The sequence below is a fragment of the Chlamydotis macqueenii genome, chromosome 1, assembly GCF_036417535.1.
Source record: "Chlamydotis macqueenii isolate bChlMac1 chromosome 1, bChlMac1.mat, whole genome shotgun sequence".
In the NCBI taxonomy this organism is placed as follows: Eukaryota; Metazoa; Chordata; class Aves; order Otidiformes; family Otididae; genus Chlamydotis; species Chlamydotis macqueenii.
Window position 1 is genome coordinate 70430977 of NC_141556.1, and position 25755 is coordinate 70456731.

The following is a 25755-nucleotide window of genomic DNA, read 5'->3' on the forward strand; positions in this document are numbered from 1 at the left end:
GGGGTAACCTCCACTGGAGTTTAGCATGGCCTCCTGGAGCTGCTGCCCACCCAGCCTCGGGGGTCTGTAGTCAGGGAGGTGACCCTGGAGGCTGCAGCCGAGGAGCCTGCAGGCTCCCCTGCCCCGGGAGCAGGGGCACTCGTCCGTGTTTCACAGCATCTCGGATGCCATCACTCCCAGGAGACCCTCTATATCCCTCCTGTCACAGAGTTGTCTCCTCCTTGCCAGATGCTTGTGTATGTTTACCCATTGTCAGTTCATCTGGCACAGCAGCAATGAAAATCAAAGCAATAAATTGAAGACCCCCAAGATCTGGACCTCTGTGTTCAGTGAGGAGAGAAAATTCCTGCAGCTAACAGAAACAAGTGCAGATGCAATCGCTCTTAAATGTTAGCCTGGGGAAAAAAAAAACAACAAAACTACAAGAATTTTTTAAAACTGCTAATTGATTAAGTATTTCCTCTGCTGCAACTAAATGAAATTAGATGTCCTTCATTTGTGGGAAGCTGCTTCTTTATCATCTCCTGAGGCAGGCCTTGTGAAGAAAAACTTTCTCAGGCCAAATGTGTTGCTAACAGGAGAGCAGCCATCTTCTCCCGAAAGAGTTTCTGCTAGCATTGTTCTGTTAATAGAATACACTGATCATCCTCAAACGAGAGCTCTGCTGAAGAGGAAAGTGAAGTAATTATCCAACTGTCTAAATAGAGAACAGTTTAAATAGAGAAGAAAAACCAAGACACTTCGTCATCTTCTCATTTTGCAGTGGTAGTTTATCATCATGAGAGGCAGGGCTTTATGCTGACAGGCTTTATCTGAAGGAAATGAAAGACAGAAGGGCATCAGACGTTGCTTTCATTTTTGTTCAAGGCTTCCTCTTCTCCGTTGTCTGAAAGATAAGCTTAATAAAAGGAGATTTTCTCTTAACCAGAACCAGCCCCTCCAAAATCACTGTTTGCTGTCAACAAGACACAGACTTCCGTGACTCTGCTGTGGGTGGAAGAAGGAGTGGCTGACTTCTTTGAAGTCTACTGCCAGCAGGCTGGATCTGGTCAGGGAACAAAAGTCCAGGTATGTAAGCATCTCTTCTTTGGTTTCTCTTCATCTCCATGAGACTGGGCCTTGCATCTTTCTGGTTTGGTGTCTGCTGCTTAGCATTTGTGTGTAAAGCCCATTGACATTTTATGCTCAGGACACAGGTTAGATCATTAAACCAAATGTGGTAAGGTGGTTCAGAATTAAACCTTTAAAAGCTAAACTACTAAAGCATTTCAAATACTAAAATATTATGTTATTTTGCAATAATAAAATTGTCTTCTGCCTTATTGATGAGATTATAACTAGTTGGACAGAAGCTATGTGCATCCAACAGAGCATCAGTTTTTGACTGCTCATAAAGATGGCTGTAAATATACCATGGAAAGCCTAAAAAGCCACAAAACTAAGGAAATGTCAATGGGCAGGAAGGGAAAAATGGTCAGGTGGCTTGATGAGGAACAGGAAAAATAGACATACTTATATGCTATTAGATCTTTTATGCATCCTTTAACTATTTCTGGCTTGCTTTATTACTGGTTTTGAGAAGTGTTAACTGAAGTTCAGTAGGACCTTCACTGCTGTTCAAAGAGTGTCTTTATGCTGCAAATGCATCTGCTCCTTATGCATTTTGTCCCTTAGAGTATTTCTTTCGAGACTCACCTTCTTAGCCTCAAAAATGAACCTCCTTTTCTCTCTATCGAGTTAGGTACCTGTGCTCAGAAGCCACTTGAATATCTGAGTGTTTAGACTGGTAACGTTGTTCAGTGAAGAACAGAGTAGTAGTAGTTTTAATTCCTTGATATTCAATGCACTGCAACACATGAGGCGTACTTTGCGGTTTAGCTGATGGTATAGTGAATCACTGTGATTACATGCCATGAAACATCATTTTTCCATATGGACTGTCACACATCATGGGAAATCATTCAGTAAAAAGTAAAAAATAACCTGCTTAGACCACTGATTGTCACAAGAGAGACATACACACTCTTTAATCCTAAACCAAGTCTGAATTATTTAATATTCTTTTTAAATTGAGAAAGGCAGTGACTAAAGGAAAAAAAAATTAAATGCACTGTAGTCTTTTGGATAGTTGGGATTCCACATCTAGATTCCTGCTGTTTCACAGTGAATAGCTAAAGATCGTGAAGTCATTATCCACTTAGCAGAGATTCAAAATAATTATGTGATCAGGCAAGGAAGATACCACAGGATTTGCAGCTTTAGTGCAGAGCAGATCTGTTTTAAGAACATCTGGAAAAGACTGCTCCATTTGGCAGGAGCTCCAGTGGGTGTCTCATTTGTTGATGTGAATATCTGGCACTGGGAAATGCACAGAGATTGTCAGCTCGCTTCTCATTAGATTTGTCACTCTCTTCTGTCTCTCTGAGAAAAAGGGGAAGGGCTCCTTTTTGAACTGTAAAAACGAGTATTTTCCCATTAGACTGGTACAAATTCTTCATTTGTGGTTTTCCATGCTAATTACAGGAAAATTTTTGTCCCTTTCCTCCATTTTAAAATGAGCAAAATGAAAAGCATCAGCTTTCCAGGCTTTGACATCTTGGGTTTTGGGTGACTAATTTAAATTTCCCAGAGGGGAAAATGGAAAACATCCAACCAAGTCCAGTTGCCAAACTGTGGCCCCTCCTTTCAGCTCAGGGAATAAAAGTCTCCTCCCTTACACTCATGTACATGTGATTTCATCTGCGTAATGTACCTCAGAATTGCACTGCAACAGGAACCCTTGCTAGCCTGGAAGGAGCCCGTGACTGACAACAGGCCACAACAAAAATCCAGTTAGGATTTGTTAGGACTCAGGACTTGTTACAGCATCTCACACTCCCCATCTGGAGTGAATTCATTCATAAAACCTCTCCTTGTTCCCTTTCTAAACCACTGGCTCAGCATCCCTATTTTCACATCTGCAACCCACCCTTGGTTCTGCTGGAGAGTACAGAAGAGCCTCTCAGGACCTTAAGGAGCATTGACCTTTAAGTCAATGCCTGTGTTGTATTTGTTTTTGCTGTATTGGCATTTTAAAAAATACAAAAGTGTTTACCAGGGTTACAGTAATTAAAACATTGTGTAAATATGTTATATTACCAGCTAGAAAAACTTGGTGTGGGATGTGTGATCAGAGTTATTATCCAAAGGCTTTGCTCTGGCTTTGTTTTCTGCCTTGGCCACTCAAAAGGCTTGCAGCTTTTCGCACCCAGAGGAACTGTCTCAGAGACAGAGATGACACGTGTTCGCATGAGAGTGTGGAGACTGTGACTGCCTTGTCTGCCCTTTGAACGAAAATGGCTTTGTTTTGCCTCTACCTGTGTGGCTTAGTAACCAGAACTCATGAGCTCTGCCCATGTCTGGGGATGTCCTGGAGGTCACAGCGCTTTCCCCCACCAAGTGTGTGCCTGACCAGCCTCCAAGGGGTCCTGGGGCTCCCCGGGGTGCTCTGGGCTGTTCCTGCTGCTGTTTTCACCCCTGTTCCTCTCCCCTCCCAGACTGCCAGGCTGCCTGCCTGTTTTCAAGGGTAGGCCCTGGTTACCTTCCCTGGGTTTTGAAGGGCAGGTTTCTTTCACCAGATTTAACTTTACCTGGCCAAATGTATGGGCGGAGAGAGGGGAGCACTGATTCGTGCTCTTGTGTTCATAGGAGAAACAAACTTCTCTGTGTCTTTCCCCATGTCTGCAGGAACCTGTCACTGTCTCTTCACACGTAGTGACCATTTCCAGCCTAACCCCTGCCACTTCCTACAACTGCAGCGTGACCACCTTCAGCCACAATAGCCCCAGCATCCCCACTTTCATTGCGGTTTCCACCATGGGTAAGCAGCATTTGCCTGCTTTCTTCTTCCTCCTCCAGTTACAACATCTGTTTCTCTTTTCTTTCTAAAGCTGCTCTCAGTAATGCTGGCCCCAGGGGTTGTTTGTGTCATGGAAAGGCTGCCAGATGTGGGTGGGATGGGGAAGCAGCTTTAAAAAGTCCTTAGAAAAATCTTCACTGGGGGGTTGACTTGGAAAAATATAAAACAGAAGCTCAATTCTCTACTGGGTTTTAGAAATCGGTGTCAAGGCTGAACATCAGGGTACTGCTTGATGACATTTATGGAGAAAAATGTCTTCTCAGCCAAGCCCAAACAAAATCACATTTATAAGCTGCTAGGGCAAAAAATTGGTCTCTGCTTTCAGTGAAGAATTGGAGATAGGGGGAGAGAGAAGGAAAAGGGCCACTGCAGGATCTTGAGCAGTCACACCCCAAAGGAATAGCTCCTGATGTAGTTTTAGTCCTGCCCTGGTCCTGTACATCATATATTACTCCATGCTGGAGTTTAATGTCTGATACTTAGCTTAAAAATCTCCATGATTTTTAATCTAAAAATTCTTAGCTAGACAATTGTGGATGTAAAGTTATTCTGAGCAAGTTTCTTGTTCAGGTTTCTTAGAGACCTCTTAAGAGAGGGTTTCTTATATAATGAGCAGAACAGCATATCTGGTCTCATCATAGTACAGTCGATAAGCCTGTGATGTGGAACAAAAATAAATCAAGATTTTGTTATTGAGAGTTGATTCCAGCTCTTATTTTAAACGGAATATTTTGTTACAATCTCCTTGCCAAAGTAATTAAATCAATTTCAACCCAGTATATTACAGAGACTCAGCCTGTTATTTTACTTTTAGGTCAGAAAAGGTGTTGATTATTGTTGAAAAACAACTTCAGAGTTTAAATGTGGTTTGGAGACACAGAAGATGATGAATATCTGTATTTTATATTTCTTTCGCCCTTTTCTCTTGTATTATGAATTCAGATAAAAAAAGAAGAAAAAATGAGAACATGCCAAAGTTTAAAAAAATGCCAGAGTGAAGTCATTCCCCCACAGAAACTTTGTAAGAGCAACAGCTAGTCAAAATCTCCCTTTATGTGTAGTGGTAACATTTTCTCTCTGTAACACTCCAGGTTGAATGAGATCAATTCAGAAACATAACAATCTCAACATTCAGGGAAAAAAAAAAACAAAACCAAAAACAAAACAAAACAATTCTGAATTGAATAACCAAGAGTCCTTGTTTGTATGTACAGTCACCGAGATGAATCCCAATGTAGTGGTAATCTCCGTGTTAGCCATCCTAAGTATCCTTCTGATTGGACTGCTGCTGGTGACTCTTGTTGTACTCAGGAGAAAACATCTACAAATGGCCAGGTAAGTCCAGATTTATGCTAATTACAAACATTTCAGACAACAACAAACACAAAACAACAGTAGTTGCGGTTGAGGATGCTTGTGCACATGGGTGCTGCTCAAGATGCTTGTGAACAGGATACCTTCAAAGTAGTTGTCTCGCTGCTGTTTAGGAGTAGCATGTCTTCTCCCTCTGTCTAATTTCATTCTTGACCTGAGTTATAAGTCTCAACTTTTGTCTCGTTTTGAGTTTTGCAAGATTGGGTCTATAAGAAGTGGAATCATGTATTACAAAAAGGTTCTGTCAGGAACCTAAAGGATAATTAGGATCTGAGGCAACTGGGCATGAGCACGACATGAAGATGCTTTGCAAATTTTTCATATGGTTTGGAATAGGAGATTTTCCAGGTATTTTCCATGGTTTGTTTATCAGGCCCAGGATGCTGCATTTCAGAGGCCATATAAGTCCTGAGCCCTAGCAGTCAAACCCCTACGACAAGGGAGGGTGTGCCCAGGGCCCTGAGAGTCTGTCTCTAGAGCATTTGCTAATCTGCCCCCAAATTCTGGCCTTCCAGTTGTCCAAATGTTTCATTCATATGGGCTTCCTTCTTATGGGAGCTACAGCATGGGAAAGAGCATATGTGCTCACCTAGATCTTGTCTTTCTATGCAGTCAGGATGCAGCCAAATATACACTGAAACCCACAAATCCAGAAGGGTTCTCAGCTCTTACTGTTTAACATTAATGACCTCAATTTGTTGTATCATACACATGAAGGGAAAAATTATCTTGTAGGAGTAAACCTCTTTTTACAGAACCTGCAGTTCGTTCAGCTGTGTGCACCAATCGTTTTTACCTGAATATTGAAATTCAGTTTCCTTTTCCTAGTGGTCTTACTTGTAACAGTTCACTTAAATGTGGGTTATTTTATGGCCTGAGTGAACTGTGGAAGTTTCTCCAAACTCCAGACTCGGGATACGTGGTAGTTTTGGAAGTGTCCTGGAGTCTGCATCCTTTTAAAATCTGTGTAATATATTTTATATTCATTTACTGTCCTGTATCAAGAAAGGAAATTATTTCACATTAAAAAAAAAAAACTTAACGTGAGGAATCTTGCACTTGACTACCTAGCAGACACTGCATTTTGTGTCGTGTCTTGGCTATGTATTCCATGCAACAGATGACCATGTCACACATATTGTGCAGGCTGTCTCTTTCAATGAACGTTATGTGGTTTGTTCCTTTTACATGTAACTGGCCTGTGAAAATCCCAGCTGAATTAATTCTCTTTCCTATTTAATTACTGTGCAGGCAACCAAAAGCTTTTTCTTTTTCTCTTCCTCACTGCATCTAGCCACAGAAGATAAAAAACCCAAAGGAAATTTTAAAAGCAAATCCAGTAAGAAGCTACAAGCAATTGGTTGCTTAAATCAAGGAATCAAAAATAGTCAAGTCAGTTTATCATAATATGAGATAAATAATGGACCACTGGAACGTTATTCAGGAAATTCAGATTTTTTTCCACAATTATTTTGTAAACTGCAAATTACCATGATCCTGTCAAATGGAAACACTTATACATCTTCTCCTTAGAGTTGGGACAGTCAATATTTCACATGAAAAGGTAAATGTGTACTGAGGTCAGCAAATAGTGCTAGTGCCAGACTATAGAAAGCCCAAATCTGGACAGAAGACGTGGTCTATTTGAGATCCTTATTAGCAACTTCTCCCTTGTTTCACTCTTTTTAAGCATTATTAGGAGACCTGATCTCAGGTGCCGTTGAACATTTATTGGTTTTGGATGACTATGTTAAGGGGTTTCAGTTATGTTTATCAGTTTATCTCAGACCTAGTCACAGATGTAAGTGTTCAGCACTTCTTCGCAACTCCGGGACTTCTCTGCTAAATCAACATAATTGCAAGCATTGTGAATCCAAAAGTGGTAACCTTGTACCCAATGGTCTTCCTGAAACAGGGAGTGTGGGGCTGGAACCTTTGTCAATTTTGCATCTTTAGAGAGAGATGGAAAGCTGCCCTATAATTGGTGAGTGTTTGAAGCAAAGCTTTTAATTATATTTTCCGTTGTCTCTGCTTTTTGACAAATACAATCTTTAATTGTGCTTATTTTTTTTGTCATCATTGTCCCTCTTTAAGACAAAACTAATATACCTGTTATTCTAGTATTTTATTTCTCGAAAGATGACTCAGGACTATGTATTCTGTCACCTCCTATTTTTAGTAGGGAATGATGTATATACATGTCAACCAAGTTGCATAGATGTGTTTTGGGACGATATTTTTTTCCATTCTCTTACAGACATATTTCCTAAAATAACACAAGTGTAGAAACTTGACCTATAAATCCATTAGCACTTCCACAGAGATATATTTACATCCAGGAGTAAGCTTGGCTGTAGATGACAGTTAGCAACTGTCTTCATGCAGTACCATTAATTAATTTTTCCATGCGTTGCAAGACAAGGACAAGCCAACTCAAATATATACGGTAACTTAATGTTCAGTGCTGTTGAAAAGACTCAGAAAAACCCCTATGTTCTTACTACTCTAGAAAACCACCTGCAAGAGTTGCAGACACTGACTATGGACTCCAAACCATCACTGACACCGTCAGCTGAGGAGAAGTGTTTGAACAAAGAAAGTCTGTAGGATTAGCTTTTACAGAAGCAGAAGGGCTCTGAGAGCTACCTGACTGACACCAGTGTGGTCATTTTCATTCCTGTTTGATAATCAAATAGGTGTTAATGACTGACCCAAGGTTTGCTGTTTTGTTATTATAAATCTTTGCAAAAACCTCTTATTTTTCAAGGCAAGTCCAAATGCAGATATTTAAAAGTATACTGTCAGCCCCATTCCAGTTTGTAGGAAGAGGAAAATACACATCTTGGTTTTACACCCGTTGTCAGCTTTGTTGACAGCCAAGAAGTTGAAGAGGGGAGTTGGTGTGCCGGGCATTGCTTCCATGATCTCATGGGGCACAGCCTGCCAGCAAGGACAGGATTAAATGGATTGACACTGCACCACAACAAGCCTTTTGCTAATAAGCGTGCAAACTGAACTAACAAGCCCAGCAAATCTTGTCAATACCTCACTGTGCTGCTAATTAACTGGATATTAAACAAGCTTCACTTGCTTGGTTTAGCTTTAATAGCAGCCAGCTGTATGCAGTATAAACTAATCTCTCTTTCAGCTTCTCTTACTTGAACTATATTAATGGCAAAGAAGGCAGAAGATCAAACACTCACGTTAATTAAATATCCAAGCTTGAATCAAATGATTAAACTAGCAACAGATGTTATTAAAACCATAAAAGGCTTTTTTACGGGAAGAGGAATTAATTAATAATTTGGATGTGAAAGTGAATGTTCTTGTTGCTTGATTTAGTATCTGTGTATGTATGTGTGTGTGTATATATATGTGTATATATGCATATATGTATACATACATAACTGATGTTATAAAAATAGAAATTGAGGAAAATATTCCTGCTTAATATCTCCATGAATTTTTGGTAACTGAAGTCAGTGTGCCCTCATCTTATGGCCCTGATTTCTCTGAGAGTTAGTGAAGATATCTTGTTTTGTGTGCCCGTGTTGTCTAATGTCGAGACCGGATTCACTGTCCATCCAGGCAGCCAAATGGAAAATAAGGCCCTAAAGACAGGTAGAAGGATTAGGAAACCTATTTTGCTTGGAGTCATTCCAGGGGTCTAGTAAGGGAGCTATGGGCATATCCACTGGTTCCTAAGGAGAGCTCAGCTCAGCAGAGTTTTCAGGATTTGAGCACTCTCTGAATTTCTTTCTTTTAATTAAACAAAATTGTTCACTGCACCTGAACAGTAGGTAAAAAACTATATAATTCCAGGAAAACAATATTGTATTTATTGGGCAATTACATATTTTTCATATGTTGAATGAAATAAATTGTTTTAAGTGTCAGGGTTCCTAATGTGTGAACAATAAGAAGTAGGTCTTGCCAGCCCATTAGTCTATGATTTGATAAAGTGTGAGTATTTCTCATAATGGTTTGATGACGAAAGAAGACCCAGGCTTGAATCATTCCTTCTACCTCTGTAGGCAACAGGAGGTAAAAACCTCACTTGGAGTTTCCCAAAGAGGCGTATTCCAGCAACATCATTACTTCTCTCTTCTAAGCCTGATATAAACTTATCTGTGGCACCAGAGATCTGCTTTTGGAAAACCAGATTTCATCCTCGGTCCAGTCCCATAGAAACCCCAACAGCAGATAAGCCCTAAGGCCCTGATGCTGCAACCACTATGGCGTATGATTAACTGGAAAGGGCTCTTGCTTCTGGCTGACCCACACAATCCCTGCTAACACCTGGGGAAGTTGCCCTGCAGAAACTGCACTGCCCATTTTCTTTTCAACAGCAGAAGTCATTAAAGCATAACCTGGAATTTTCACTGTGTGGGCAGAAATTTTCCACCACTTATTGGAAGATTAAGATTAGAGATGATTACATTTCACGTGACTTGCTTATCAGAGAAAACACAGCATTCTACTGACTTCCTAAGAGCCAAGAATACTGGAAAAGGAAATTTCACTTTGTGGTTCCTCTTTAGAACACTTGTAGAAGGATGGTATTTCTTTTAAGAGAGCAGATTTTCTGATGGGTACAAACACGCTGAGGGTGGTTTTGGCAATTTTTGTTTAAGTTTCATGAGTTTTTCACATTTGCAAAGTACACTCCAACAATAGGTAGACAGGCCTGAGTGGGTTTTCTGGATTAATGCATAGCAGAATCAGGTAAACAGGTTGCAAATATAGAAGTTCAGAAAGATTTTGTACTCAAATTTCCTTTAGCCACAATGAAACATGCTGTAAATAGTTATTCATAGAAACCACAGTTAGAAGAAGTTCAAATAATGTTTTGCTGAAAACCCAGGAGATATTCTAAAGCTTTTAAAAATGAGACTCTGCAAAATGTTATATGGATGTTTTCAGAAATCTGGCTCATTAGAGAGTGTTAAGAGATACTGGAATGATCTGAATTTATCTCTGAAACACATGTTCTGGTATCCCCAGGATCACTTGCAGGAGCAAATGTGGGAGATTATCATAGTTGTACATGGTACAAACAAAAAATATCTGTTCTGAAATATCTCAAAACATCAGATAATAGACTTAGCACCACCTATGTAATGGCCATAAACCTGTGGATGAAGTTTTCAAACATGTTTTACTCTCTGAAAATCTTCTAGTTTATCAGTTAACATTGATTTAGAATAACAGGCCTGAATCAATACCGTAAAGCACATTTATCTTGATCATACAGAATTTTATGTTGGATAGCTGAAAATCCTGCATAGGGTCTCAGGTTGAGGAGTGAAAGTTCTACGGATGCTAGTAGTATTCTTATGAAGTAAGTAAGAGGAAGCCTTTATGGGTTTAGCTGATTTTTAAAATAGAATTTGCTGATCTCTTGATTTCTGTTTGTCTTACTAACTCTCCTCACTTTTTCATCTTTATGTATGTTATTTATTAATGCTCACAGGCGTAGAAGTGTATTTGCTTTCCTAACTCTGCTACCCTCATGCCTTTGGACTGATTATCTTTTGGCATTTTATATTAATCCTTGGTAAGTGATTTACTTGTTTTTCCATATGCAATGTGTAAGCAATGTTAATTTCTATTACATTAAAAATGTGTGATACCTTTGTTTTCAAATGGGTCAAAGCTTTTGAAGATATAATTTTCTTGTACTAGAACATGGATTGGAGAGGATGTGGGTATCAAAGTATTTGCTACCCTGCTTCATCTAGTTTGTCTGTTTATGCTCCAACCCATTTTGATATTAAAAAGCTAATCTTATGGTGGTCGTCATTTTCATCTCGTTGTTCTCTTTGCAATTTTTGCCGCCTCATTATAAGTCCTGACTACTTCTGTCCCAGTTATTCATCTGTTCATTGCCTGACATTGCCTTCTGCTGCTGCTGCTTTTCTATTACTAAAATTGCTTGATTGTGCCCCACCTGTTTGGTGTGTGATGTCAAATACCTTAGTTTTTAAAGGTGCGGTTATACTCTCCTGACATCAGTAAAAGTTTTGCTTTTGGAAACAACAGTTCACTGAGAATCGAGACCAACTAGCAGTCCCAAAGTAGAAAAATTGGGTCACTATGTGCAAGTCTCTGTGTGCATGTGTGTATATTTAATAGTTTAGTCTGTAAATAATTTATAAAGACTTAGTAAACGGCTGATTGGTGGTTTTGAAACTACCTAACCAACAAAGCCCCAGGGTCGGTTTAGAACCAGAACTGTTACACAAACCATTTAACAAATAATTATAATTGACTATGACCTAAAAATGCTTGATTTATATAAAAAATACTTAAGTTCCTGATGGTCTTGAGTCCAAGGTATAGTGATTTACAAAAACATGGTACCAAGGTTAAGATTTACTTTTGAGCAAATGTTTACCCTGGTGTTACCATATGGCACCAAAGTCCTGGCAGGCAATCCTTGACATTTTCAGCATAGGGATTTCTGAGACCTGTTTTTCTTTGGTCACATTGGGTCTGTAGGAAAACCCATCTGTGTTTTCAGTGGGCCCAGAAATGAGTGGGTTTAGGTAGCTAAAGGAAGGTCCATTTCTTCGTCCATGAAAATAATAGCGTATTCTCCACACAAGCTCAGCTGAAGAGCAGATGGAAGTCTTTCACATCTCTCCAAGGCTAATACTGTATTGACTTGTAACTTATCTGACGTAAACTCAACTAGAGCTGTACACGGATGGGGAATCAGGCAAGCAGTTTATTATTGTGGAAGTCACACTCATCTCTCTTAACTCTCCAATGGTCAAGAAGCTCAAGGTAGCAGCTGTCAAATGGCACTGCTGCAAAAAGAGTCACCATCTTCTTTTGCCCCTTTTTGTTTAATGTGTATTAATATGCATTAATTCACCTTTCCAGGTGTGTATCTTTCTTCAAAGGTTTCCTCTTCAATCAAGCTACTTACTTCAGTCTAGATGACTGAGTTTAAAGGAGTTGAAGTTGAATGAGATGAGATTAATCCCTCTCTTTCTATTTTAATCTATAGGGTAAATGGCAGTATAGATGAAACACCAGCTAATGTTTCTAATGTCTTTGTTTTGCATGCAAGTTGGTTTAAAGCATTTATGAACATTTAGGAAACAATTGCAATGCTAAGAAATGAAGATCTCTTGAGACTATCAAAGCACAAGAAATTGTTGCTGAGAAATGGATGTCAATCATTTGTTTTATTGCCTTTTGAAGTGTTCCTTGGAGAAGCGTTCTTAGAAGCATTCCCATCATAAACAGTATTTAGATATTTTTTTTCTTTTGAAATTAGTTCCAGTGTGCCCAACATTATAAGATTCACCACAGTCACAGGGGATAGAAATGTGTTGAATAATTTAGAGAAATTAATTTTAGGATTTCGTTGGAGAAAATCTTTGAAGATGTAGAATAAATACTACTAGGCTATGTGTATAGTACACATGAATGTACAGACACTATACAGATAAGATCTGTATAGATAACAGTGTGTGCTGAAGAGGTTTATAATATTTGCAAAGTAAAGCTTGGCAAAGTAAATCTCCACATTATTGTAAAGCTGCTATTGCCATAGGCTTGTTAACTCTGCGAGGCAAATCTCCACATCTAAATGGAAATGTACCTTGCAAGATAACAAAATTACTACAGATTGTGGCTGCACCAAAACCTGAACATTTTGTAAAACTTAGTTTTAGAAATGAATATTTTTTTTTTTCAATTCCACTTCCAAACTGAGCAGGGTAGAAAAATAAAAATACTCCACTTTTTGATATTTATTTCTGAATTGTTTTGAAATTCAGAGTCTTCACCTTTAATTTACTAATTGAAGCTGATGCAAGTTATCTAGAAATCATTTTAACATCATCATGAAATTAAAAATAGTATCATTATAATGTGATGAATGAACAGATATTGTTTAATACCTAGGAAAAAAAAAGATGACACTACAAAAATCCCTTTGGAGTAAGCAAGAATCTGTTAGTGCTCTGTGGCTGGTTCAACAGAGGAGATCAGTATTTTCACACCTCTAGCCAAATTATTCCAGGGTGCTCACTTTGTGCATTTAATCTGATTGACTGCTTAAGTCACACACACACCTCCTCCAAAAAACCATATGGTGGTAGTTAGGGTAGTGCCGTTCTTAAGTTCATATCTTATGGGTTATACTGCATAACATGCTCATGAGCTTGCTCGCAACTGTCGCTAGTGAATTATGTCACTTATAAATCATGTGAAGACAGTGTATTGTATGACAGGCATAATTATCTCTAACTGTTAAAAGTCAATTAAAATTATCTAAGGTTTAAGCTCGAGTCCCGCTGAAGTTGGTAGGATATTTGCCATTGTCTCATTGATCATCTTAAGCACATTATGAAATGGGTGAGGAGAACAGTATTTAGGCACTTTCCTTTTTTCTTCGCCCTTCCTTGAGTTTGCAAATAGTGGTCTTTATCCACCAGATGCTGCTCGTTTCTGGTTGCTCTCTAGCATTGGCATCCAGGTTCCTGGCCTGCTAGAGCTGGAGCAGAGTGGCCCGGGTGGCACCGTGATGTCCCGTTCCCTGCTACAGCCCAGCCTGGGGCTTGGGCCCCAGGGACTCAGTCCTGGCCATCCTGAAGCCAACAGCACTGGTGGGTCAGGATTTGTAGAGGACCTGTTGCTTGTGTTGGGCCCAGGTTGTCCCTTTCTCAAGCAAGTGGTTCTCAGAGCCACAGAAAGGAAAATGCATCCCAGTGACATGAGTAGAAACTTTGCTATCTGCTTAAAAATGTCTAGGGTATCGCCAGTGTCATGCTGAGTATTATGGTGACCAGAAAACATAAGTTCTTAAATCAGTACTAACCTTGAATAAAGAATATACAACAGTTGATTGAAAGGAACGCCTTTTTTGTTTGTTTGTTTGTTTTTTACAGGAGTAAAAATGGATTAAAGAAGAGAAAGCTGACCAAGTATGTAACTTCTTTGAGATTTAAAGAAATTTTTTAAATCACCTTACTCTAAATGTATGCAGTTACAGATGTAGAAAACTTATTGGTAAACACACCCTGAGAGAGGTGTCTGAAGGCAGAAAACAAACAATAAATTGGACAAAAGCAATTCTTCTCAACAGATAGGTTGTGGTAAAACAGCTCCTTAGTGGTAGAAAATTAGTCACCGGAGAAAAGATCAATTATCCAACTTAGTGATTCCAACAGAGCTTGTCCTTAGTTAAAAATGACAAATGGTGAAAAACTGGGATGCATTTGTTTCTAGTGTTATTTCCCTCTTGACATGAGGCCCTCATTACAGTTGTTGCTAGAACATTAGATCATTAATGCTAACAGGTAAACAGGAATAATTAAGTGGTGATAAGACAGGTTCCTTTGGGCATATTGCCTCCAAGTAAATGAAAAGATTGCTGTGTACATGCTTCACTAGCTTGTAAATTAGGGCATGATAATTAGGTGAAGAACACTGTTTACCTGTGTTTCGTTTTTCTGAGCACTAGCCTAATTATTTCTCAGTTATGTTCAGAGGCTGTGCCTGTACTAACAGATAGACCCTCACCTGACGAAAAAGTGTGTAACATGTCTCTAATTCAAGGCTACTTTGTACCTGCTGAAGCTCTGCATGGTTTTGTATGGTTATTTTCCCCTTTTCTTAGCCACTGTGTCTCTGGGAGGAGAATTTGACCTCTAATAACAAATGTGTACAGTTCTCAAAGCCAGTAGAGGAAGCAGTCACAGCAGTGGCATCCAAAATACTATTTTAAGGGAATTTTTTGTGGACTTTCAAAAAAAAAATCAAAACCTAAATATGAGATCCATTTTTCTATATGAGCAAAGCTCAGATGAGTTTTAGAAGTGTCTCTGCCAGATGTGAAAATACCTAAAAGCAACATTTTACAGGGCACAAGAGGCAACTTTAAGTGAAGCAGCAGCTGTGCTGGTGCCAGAAGCGCGCTGGTGGGGCGGTACTGGGAGTGGGTCTGCGATGGGGTGCTGGATCACCACCTGCTGCGCTGCCACCTGTGCCTTGGGGACATACCGACATACCGACCGGAATTGTAGGAAGGGTGCATGGGCCATTCCCCTTGCCTCAGACCAGTGGTTTCCTTCGGGTAAGGCAACTCCAATCCCCCCTAAACCAGGCTGCTTTCTGTCATCAGCACCAGCAGCCGCAGCATTCTGCTCACCCAGAGGACTCAGCACCCCTCTCTCAACCTCTCTTTTCTGATGCCATTATGGTAGGATGCAGGTAATGAGCAATATGCCCACCATTTTTTGGGATTGAACCACAAGATTTTTTTTCCCCTTTATTGTTGCTTTCTAGCATTAACAGTTGCAAATACATATTAATGACTTGATAGTATTCTGGGGGGAAATAGAAATAAAATAAAGTTAAAAAGGGGGGTTCTGATGTTAATTTCTGCATCTTTTTCTTTTTAAGCCCTGTCCAGTTGGATGATTTTGATGGCTACATCAAGGATATGGCCAAAGATTCAGATTACAAATTTTCTCTGCAATTTGAGGTAAATCTGCGGGGACTCTGTCCTCTCCTGGCTGCCATGCTTAGATCAGCTTTTTCCAGATGTTAGGTTTGCGTGGTGTGTTCCTGTGCTCTGTGTTGTTCCATGTGCGCTGTTGCTGGGTGGGTCACCTTTGCTTCAAGTTCCGCAGAATTTAAAAACAGGCCTTGGTGTTGTGGAAGACTGCACTTAGTAAGCTGATTTGGGTGGCTTGTCACATTCAATCCAAAATAATCGTCATGCTGACACACTTCCTTTAAGCTTAGGACATCGTGGCAGCTTGAATTGGATTCAGGATTTTAATGCCTTTATTTTATTTATTTAATGCCCTTAATTTGAGGGGCAGCACTGGAAGGAGAAGGCAATATCAGAAATCTGTTTAAGAGCAAGGAGGTCTCTCCAAAACCAGTTCAGGTACACTCTCTTAATTACCCAGAATTCAAAGTCAGTTTAGTAGTATAAAACTGAAAAGTTCCTGTCCTACATCTAGCTCCCAAAGATTTAAACAAGGAAAGGGGTGGAGAACTGTCAGAGTGTTGCCACCATTCTGGGTGGCTGACGTGTTCCCTTTCTGCCAGTGAAAAGTCCTCTGATGCATAGAATCTTAGAACCTTTAAGGTTGGAGAAGACCTCTAAGATCATCAAGTCCAACCATCAACCTAATGCCAACACGTCCACTAGAGGTGACTACTGAAGGTGATGACTAGAAAGATCTTCCAAGCGTTCCCCAATATCAAGATCCAAAGCCACTTGAGGACTTGAAAAAAAGCCCTTAAGTGGGATGGATGACCATCACAGAATAATTTATCAACCCGTCCTGGTGTGACACTGTTTTGGCTAATTAAGTGCAGGTGGAGAGGAGCGGTCCACAGTCGCAACCTTGGCCGGCAGCAGTGTGTTGACAACATCAGCAGGAGAGGCCACATCAATGCTGCTTGGAGCCAAACTCAGAGGCATCAGATAAGGAAAGTCAGCATAATCCTGCTGTCAGTTTATAGAGTGATTTGTGAACATTTTCAGTCTGGTACTTGCCACAAGTAATCACTTCACAAAGGATTATTTTTTGAGCATTTGTGAGTTTGACCTTGGCATTTTTCTTTCTGTTACCCCAGGAACTAAAACTGATTGGGCTTGACATACCCCACTTTGCTGCTGATCTTCCCATGAATCGCTGTAAAAATCGCTACACAAATATCCTGCCATGTAAGTACGATGCATACAGACTCTTCTAAAGTCCCTTGAGAGGGAAAGAAGAGTTTTAATAAGAGAACTGGAGAATCAGGACAGGTTTTCTGACTGATAAAAGCCTGTTCTAAAACCTACCCTTAGGGAGAACCAGGCAATGGATGGGTTTTGTTAGCTTTGAAGAGACGTAGCTTTCTGGGGATGTTTATCAAGACAGGAGTTTGGAAGTGAGAAACACAAGGTCTTTTCTACTACTTAGTGGTGTTACTGTATTTTTCTTACAATTTTAATGGAATTTAAGGGAGCCCAAAGGCACAGCATGTGGAGGGTATATTTTGCAGAAAAGTAGTAATGATGCGTCTGTGTAGTGTTTACTGAAGCAAACATTGCTTTCTGTCAGTAAACATGATAATTCTCTATTTTTTTAAATAGATTTTTTTTTCAGTTTTTATAGGATTAATTTTAATTTTGCCTAGTTGGAGATGAGTGCTGTGTTTGAGAGCCAAATTACTATTTTTTTTTTTTTCTTTTCACAGATGATTTCAGTCGTGTCCGGTTGGTTTCAATGAATGAAGAAGAGGGATCTGATTACATTAATGCCAACTACATTCCTGTGAGTAAAGAGACTTGGTCAGTGCAAAGAACAGTCCCCTGCACAGCAGTTAGAGCATCACCTGCAAATAGCACGATATCTCCTGGAAGCCCAATTACGTTCTCAGCATCTCCTTCAGCTTCCAGTACTTTGCCTGGAAGAAAAGAAAAGAAAAGAAAAGAAAAGAAAAGAAAAGAAAAGAAAAGAAAAGAAAAGAAAAGAAAAGAAGAAAAGAAAAAGAAAAGAAAAGAAAAGAAAAGAAAAGAAAAGAAAAGAAAAGAAAAGAAAAGGAAAGAAAAGAAAAGAAAAGAAAAGAAAAGAAAAGAAAAGAAAAGAAAAGAAAAGAAAAGAAAAGAAAAGAAAAGAAAAAAGGAATGGGGGAAGATTTTTGGCAAATTTGTGAAACCTAGATAAGACTGTTAGAGAAATGGAGAGGAAACGTTAAGTGGTCCAGTGGCTTTTTAAGACAGCTGGGAAGAACATAAGTATCTTTAAAGAATTTTTTGCAGGTTTCTACAGCACATGGATAAAGGATTAAGCCAGACACTCCACAACTGAAAAAATGCACGCAGCCCAGGTGGTGTGTGTAGGGTTCTTCTGGCTTCCGCCTCATCTCTGCTGCTCCAGTGTGCCTCACTCTGCCTGCCGTAGAGCAGCCATTTACCAGGGACTAGCACCCAGAGTTTCAGGATAATTAAAGTGTACGGAGAGCTGTAGTCAAACAGTTTGAGGCTGGGGATGAACTAAAACCTCATCAGTTCTTTCCAGTCTTGCCTGAACTTGTGTAGTCACTCAAGGCTTTTCCTGCCACTGCCCCAAGGGTTTTTCCCTGCTGTTGCCCTCCCTTGCCATGGCTCAGTGTGAGCTGTGCTCAGGGAGGGCAACGTCCACCAGTTCGCTCTGCATAGTGAGGAGGCAGGACACCACAGCATCCATTTAGAAAAAGACCTTGCGTGCGGGGACCGTAGGCTGATGAGCATTTCTGCACCATTGCCGTGAGCAGAAGACAGAGCTGGCCCTGACTGTGCTGGAGAGAACTGAGTCAGCATTATGGAAAAGGGAGGAGCCCTCAGATGAGTTGATGAAACCACTTCTTTGTCACTGTGGTGTTGCCCACACGCTGCCTGCGCTGAAGTTTCTGTGTGTCAAGAGCATGAACCTAAACACTCAAGCTGTGAGTGTCTGAGCTTGCAGTGAATCAAGAAACGAAAATGTTCCAGTGTTCAAAAGCATCATTCACAAATCAGGAAACTTCTGTGACGTGGGATTACAGATAATAGGATTTTATGTAGCTGTCCTTTTCAGTTTGCTCAGTTCTGCTTTTTATAGCTTACATCTCTTTAGTTCTACTTACAGCATAACCCTGACCGTAGAAACTGGAACAGCCATGTCATCTTAATGCTTGGCTTTTTCTGACAATTGCTTCTCCACTGAGTACTTGCCTCCAAACACAGATACCCGTGATGATCTGTGTCTCTGCAATAATAGAGGTTTGACACTGAGGTCAGACATAGCCCATGCAGCATGCAGGCAAACAAAAAGCAAATTCTGTGTAGCACTAAAACTCGGATTGAGCTGACTTCTAGAGATGTCTGGAGGAAGCCATTTATGGTAAATGCTCCCAAAACATGAATATTTCTACAGTCCACACACTGTGGTGGCTCAGAAATTGCCCGATGAGATCATGCTGTGCACTGGATGTATCTTTTGCTCTTATTAGGAATATCAAATAACTTCCCAAATGTGGTTTTGATGATACAGTCTCAGCAAATGTGGTTATAGCAGATGCCAAAATGGCCATTCTGTGGATTTTTTATTATAGTCCTTATAATGGTCTTTTGGTTTTGGAGAAGGGAAGGAGTCTTTCCAACTAAAAACATGTTGATAGGGATAGGAGAAGGAATGCATGGATATAAAGGATCTGAGCTTCAATAAAACATAGCAATGATAATCTGTTAAGGGTGTTGACTCAGCATGTTCTTTATTATTTTAAACAGGATTCTAATTAGTATGTTACTAATTTAAGTCCTTATGATGTAAACATGTGCATATAATCCTGTTCATTGCCACCTTCCATTTACATCAATGACTGAAAATCACCACAGACACTGCTTGGGATGAGCAGGCTAAGTGTCTGTGATTGGTTTTATGTCTATAACTAAAACAAACCCTTATGAAATCTGGAAGGAGCTGGAACTTTGATTTAGGATTCTCATTACTTGGATTTTTTATGTTGCCTTTCCTGCTCTTTGTGCAAAGGATTTGTATAGTAACAGCTTCAACTTCTGTCCTTCATTCTTGGTTGCTTACACTTTGGGAGGAGCATCAAAAACTGGAAAAAGTTGTAATCTCAAAATAAATACAAAAAGTCATGAAGTAGTTTCCTTCTCCTAGAAATCACTTTTAAAAGTACAAATTGAACTTGAGCAAGCTAAAGCATATGTATGCCAGAGAAAAAAAAAAATGTGTCCTGAAGGAATAATCATGTTGGTATACAACTCCTGTCTCTTTGTTTCTTAGGGTTATAATTCACCCCAGGAATACATTGCAACCCAAGGACCACTGCCAGAAACTAGGAATGATTTTTGGAAGATGGTTCTCCAGCAAAAATCTCAAATTATTGTTATGCTCACTCAGTGTAATGAGAAAAGAAGGGTACGTAACAAAACCTTGCATATAGTATAAAAGAAACTACTCTGAAAACATACTTATTTTCTGGTGAGTGAATTTCTTTGCATTGTTTTCTGATCATGAGGCAGCATCATAACCAGGCCTGGAATGGCACTTCATTCACTTATGGCAGGCATTTCAGGATGATTAAAGGACTGGAGCATCTCTTCACATGAACTGGAACTCTTCAGCCTGGAAAAGAGAAGGCTCAGGAGGATCTTGTCACTGTGTATAAGCACCTGATGGAAGGGAATGGAGACAAGGGACCCCTCTGTGGTGCCCAGTGGCAGGGAAGAGGCAAAGGGCACAAATTAAACCACATTAAATTCCATCTGAAATCAGGAAACACTTTTTTTACTGTGAAGGTGATGGAGCACTGGCACAGGTTGCCCCGAGATTGTGGAGTCTCCATCCTTGGAGACAGTCAAAAGCCGTCTGGACACGGGTCATGGTCCTGGGCAGCCTGCTGTAGGTGGCCCTGCTTGAGCAGGGGGGATTGGACAAGACGACCTCCAGAGGTCCTTCCCAACCTCAGCCATTCTGTGATTCTACACTTTTAAGTTTAAAGTTTTATTTTATTATTATACAAGTACTATTCTTTAAATTTTCCTTGACATTATAATAGAAATATTTGGAATATAATTTATTTTTTTTTATGTCTTCTTCCTCATGTTTTGTTCCTTTTAGACGTACTCGATTAGGAAAAGTAACAATCTACAAAAACACTGTGTATTTCCATTCTTCACTATACTCATGCTGCCATTCAGAAAACCAATGCATAGCTTGTGTCTGCAGTTACACAAATAGGAATGATCAGACTGAAAGTCATTGCAGGATATATTACCTCTAATTGCAGCATCAAGTAAATAGTGCTGTAGACATTTCTAAAACTGAGGTTCAGTATACTTTTGATTGTGCTTTTTTATATATGCATATATATATAAAAAAAATACAAACGTGTTATGTATTTATTTCCCTTTCAGGTGAAATGTGATCATTACTGGCCTTTTACAGAAGATCCTGTTGCATATGGGGACATCACAGTGGAGATGCTGTCAGAGGATGAGCACACAGACTGGGTTTATAGGAATTTCCGAATTGGCTACGTAAGTGAAACATTTGCATGGCCCTACTGAAAGAGTGGGAGTAATTTCTATCTAGCCTTTTCTTTAACTTTTGTCCATTTCAGGCATTCAGTGGAAAATGCATAAGAGAAAGATTGATGGCCTTACCCTCACTCCACACAGGCAAATCACAAATTTTTCCCCTAAAATTGTCATCTCTCTGAATTTCTCAGCAATGTGCAAGACTGAAACAAAAGTAGTACCAGAGTTCTGGACATTTCTGTGCTGCCAATAATTAGTGACAACAAATGTGTAAACTTCTTTTCTTTATCTCAGGCATATCTTCTTGCTCTAAGCTATTCAAAACTTGAAAATACCAATGTAGAAATTGAAAATATTTTTCAAAAGGGCAATTCTGCAATAATCATGTTTTCCTATAAAGTATTGAAACACATGTGAGAGCATGTGGTTTCCAACTTAAAGCTGCTCAGTGTTTCTTTCCAACTTTGTTTCCTGCATCAGCTCATTGCTGGCACCAGCTCGTGAAGGAAAGGTGTGGAGGGGACCTGAAAAAAGCTGTGCACTGGCATGTCACCATTGGCCCAGGACCTTAGTCCTGCTCAGCCGTGCCTCACTGCGTTACAAAGTGTGCACAGGGTGCAGGCTGGGAGTGCAAATACATAAAACAGAATGTGTTGGGCTGTTGGCATCTATTGAAAATAATGATGAAGCTGCAGTTTGCAGTTCAGGTAAACCATCCTTTACCAAACCCAGGCAGCTGCTTCAGGGTCATTTGTACTCATCTCATTGTTTAATGTCCTTTGCCTAAGGATCTGCTGTTGCCTGCGACTGGAGAGAGCTTACTGCAGTTGGGGTATGTAGCCTGACCCAGAATGGCAAAACCAAAGTCATTGCTTGCCATGGGTTTTGGTGATGACAGCCCCTACCCCTCCCCCTGTTTTGAGTTCCTTTAAATCTCAAAGACAAAGTGTGTTGTGTTGAGGATCTTATTTCACCACTAGAGTTTTTAGCGTTATAAATGTTTTTTTTAGAATAATGAGTATTTTTCTAAATATTTACTTTGCCCCTGTAATTATTTTTTTCTTCCTTTTTGGTATTTTTTTCCTTTGAAATTTGAAAAGAAAAAATCTCAAGAGCCCAATCTTGATTGTTTGCCAATAGCGTTGTTCTTTATCTGTGGCAAAACAAGAAAAGTAGAGGGAGTGGAATAGAAAGAGGAAGAAAGCCTGAACTTCAAAAATGCAACAGTTCTTGATTTAAAAGCAAAATAAAATTGAACCACCACAAGGAAAAAAGGAAAAAAAAACAAATTCCAAACTCAGAAACAAGAGTTCATTCCCTTTTGATAATGGTGGCCTGATACTCCCTCCCCTTTTTAATCAAATGGCATGTAAATTCTTTGCCACTTTTTTGGCTGACTTTACTTTCTTAGGCTGTATTTTGGAAAAAAAAACAAAAACAAAACACCACTAAAAACCAGAATAACTTCAATCTGACTGAGCATGACTGCACTGTTAAAACTCCTGTGAACATGCTGCTGTTCTGCTTCTCCCGTTAGGCCGATGAGGTGCAAGACGTGATGCATTTTAACTATACTGCCTGGCCAGACCATGGTGTTCCCACGACCAACGCTGCTGAAAGCATCCTCCAGTTTGTACAGATGGTCAGACAGAAATCAGCAAAGAGTAAAGGCCCCATGGTCATACATTGCAGGTAAGTGCTTTGAGAGAATGGAGGAAAAAAGCATGTAAGAAGGCGATCGCACAGAAGGCGATCCTGATTTACACCAGTTCAGAGCCTGCCCGTGCTCTCTCATTTCCCCATCTTTGTGATACAGATGGTATGGTCTGGCCAGCAGCCTGCCGCAGCGTGCTGCTCCCCTGCAGATCTGTGTCCCTGTACAGATCTTCCTCCTCTGGTCATTCAGCTTTCAATACATTCAGGAGGTGACATTAAGAGCACTATCCTGGGCTAGCAGTAATACCAGTATCCCATGATAACAGTTATATATGGGGTTTTTTTGGCCTTTAAAGGCCATCTAGTCCAACCCCCCTGCAAGGAGCAGGGACATCCCTGACTAGATCAGGTTGCTCAGAGCCCCATCCAACCTGGCCTTGAATGTTTCCAGGGATGGGGCGTCCACCACCTATCACAACAGGTCTTACTGAAGAATTTCTCCCTATCTTTTTTACAAGCCCCCTTTAGGTACTGGAAGGCCACTATAAGGTCTCCCCGGAGCCTTCTCTTCTCCAGGCTGAACAGCCCCAACAACTCTCTCAGCCTGTCCTCATCTGCCCTTTTATTAAGGTGCTCACTTACTTGGCCTTTCTGGGGGCAGCTGCCATGTTAGTGATGATACCATACCAGATTGATTCCTGGTGCAGTTCTCCCAATGGACTTCAAACTACTTTGTGGCTCCTCCTGTGAGAGCTCCCCACAACAGGTTTCTCAGAAATACGTAAATATATGGTTTGCAATGGATGATTATGTGTACATTATGAAGACGTACTCCTAATGGAAGTCAAGGCTTGATGAGATTCATTTCAGCCAACCCTACATCACCCACCCCAGAGGCAGCAGTTAGGTGCTGATGTGATGGTCAGTACTGACTGTCTCTTGCCACCACTTTGCACACTTTCAAGCTCCTTCCCAGAAAACAGCACTTAGTCTTCTACTGGAAGGCAAAACAACAGCAGCATTTGTAAAAGCAGCAAATCATGCAGCCTTCCCCTGTAACTTAATGGAGAAATTTGTAAGGAATATTGTTCTGGGAGTCCTAGTACCAATAAAGGTGCTAGTAAGCCAGAGAAGAGATTTATATGTAGTGTTTTGAAATCAAGACCCTTATATACTACTAAATTGTTCTGGGAAGTAATAGACGCAAGCATCAGAGAGCTGGGTAACAACTGTAGTATTTCATTTTAATTAGGATGTTTCTAGGAGCAGAGAGAGATCTTTTCAGATAGTATTTTTAGAGTATACTGTATGTCTTAGACCATGTAGTTTAAAAGCAGCAATGCTATGAAATTAGTGGAAGAGGAGGGAGAAAGAATGTGTAGATCAACTTTTACAACAATTGTTCTCAAATGTTAAAGGCGGCATAAAACTGACATCATTACAACTTCTCCCTTTGTTATTTATTAATTTAGCAATTGTGGAATTTGTCAAATAAGTAGATAAAAAGTTCCATTGTAGTTATCTCATTCGAGATATTGACATTTTTGTTAAAGCAGAAAAAAAAAAAGACCAACCCTGTTTCGTGACTGTTCAACTTTATTGCAAATACTTTCAAGGCTTCTTTCCTGAAAAATACCACAGAACAGTTGAAAGAACTTTTGCCAAGACACACACTTCTATCCTTAGTGGTAGGTATGGTGTTGGGACTCCACATGAAACTCTATAAAAGCCTCTAACACCACGCCCATGATGAAATCAGACTCAACCACTAAATATGAAATCACAATGCAAAGAATCATATGCATATTAGAATCTCTAAATCAAGACTGTGTCTTTTTTCTAGTCACTAACCTTCCCTTTGGCGGAGTGGGATGAAGATTTGTCAGATGAGTGCTTGCTGACTATTTCTGTCTCATGCCCCCAAGGCAGAAGTCCTGGAGCATAGACTCTTCTGGGTGGTTTGTCCTTTGAGGATGAACTGCGGTAGTGCAGTGCCTTTGCAAAGCCAAAAGCTTTGCAGTGTGGAGAGCTGCGGAAATGAATCCTGCAGGTATAGCTAGGGTTGAGTTGAACTGGGTGAGCCACCAAGCAGGTCTCTGCTCACAGCTCCTGTAGTGAGATGTCTCAAAAAATCTTTGAGGGGAGCAGCAAAAGTGGGAAGAGCAGATAGCTAAGGATGTGCGTGCACATTCTCCATGTGAGTACATAGAGTATAGGAAGGTGAAATAACTGCAGAGCCATCAATTCCATACATTCTGCCTAAACAATGTATGGAAGGGTTGCACGACATTAAATCCTACAGATTAACCAGCCTGTCTGACCTCAGATTAGCTGCATCTGATTATCTCAGCTGCAGGACACCTGCTTTTTTGCAGTACCTCTGATTTCCCTCTGTGCCCCCATCATTGTCTATGTGTGTTGCAGTGCTGGAGTAGGACGAACAGGAACCTTCATAGCCCTGGATCGGCTCTTACAGCACATCCGCGATCACGAGTTCGTAGATATACTGGGCCTGGTGTCTGACATGCGATCCTACAGAATGTCCATGGTGCAGACAGAGGTAAGATCAGCTCGCTTCACTTCATTGTGAATGTGACACCGGATCTGTTTTGTACCTCTCTGTAGCATGTTGATGTCCAACAACTGTAGTTCCCCCTGAACACTTGACAGAATAGCTATGAATAGATACAATTAAGTTTTCATCTTCATTGTAATGTCACGTTATTAATCTGCTGCATAGCTGGGTCTGATAATGTATCTACAGTCTCACTAG

General features: G+C 40.2%; 1 protein-coding gene across 2 annotated transcripts in view; it reads left to right on the forward strand.

The window, feature by feature from the left end:
• Nucleotides 1-25755, forward strand: part of PTPRO (protein tyrosine phosphatase receptor type O) — a 157050-nt gene that overhangs the window by 125487 nt on the left and 5808 nt on the right. The window contains exons 13-25 of one of the 2 annotated variants that reach the window (XM_086769258.1): nt 929-1068; nt 3727-3859; nt 5113-5233; nt 7188-7256; nt 10746-10829; nt 14179-14214; nt 15695-15776; nt 16886-16976; nt 17495-17571; nt 20071-20205; nt 21204-21326; nt 22864-23018; nt 25407-25542. In XM_086769258.1, coding sequence (XP_086625384.1) covers nt 929-1068; nt 3727-3859; nt 5113-5233; nt 7188-7256; nt 10746-10829; nt 14179-14214; nt 15695-15776; nt 16886-16976; nt 17495-17571; nt 20071-20205; nt 21204-21326; nt 22864-23018; nt 25407-25542 — 1382 coding nt within the window. The remainder of the gene's footprint in view (nt 1-928; nt 1069-3726; nt 3860-5112; nt 5234-7187; nt 7257-10745; nt 10830-14178; nt 14215-15694; nt 15777-16885; nt 16977-17494; nt 17572-20070; nt 20206-21203; nt 21327-22863; nt 23019-25406; nt 25543-25755) is intronic. The other variant, XM_086769884.1, reaches the window with a different exon arrangement.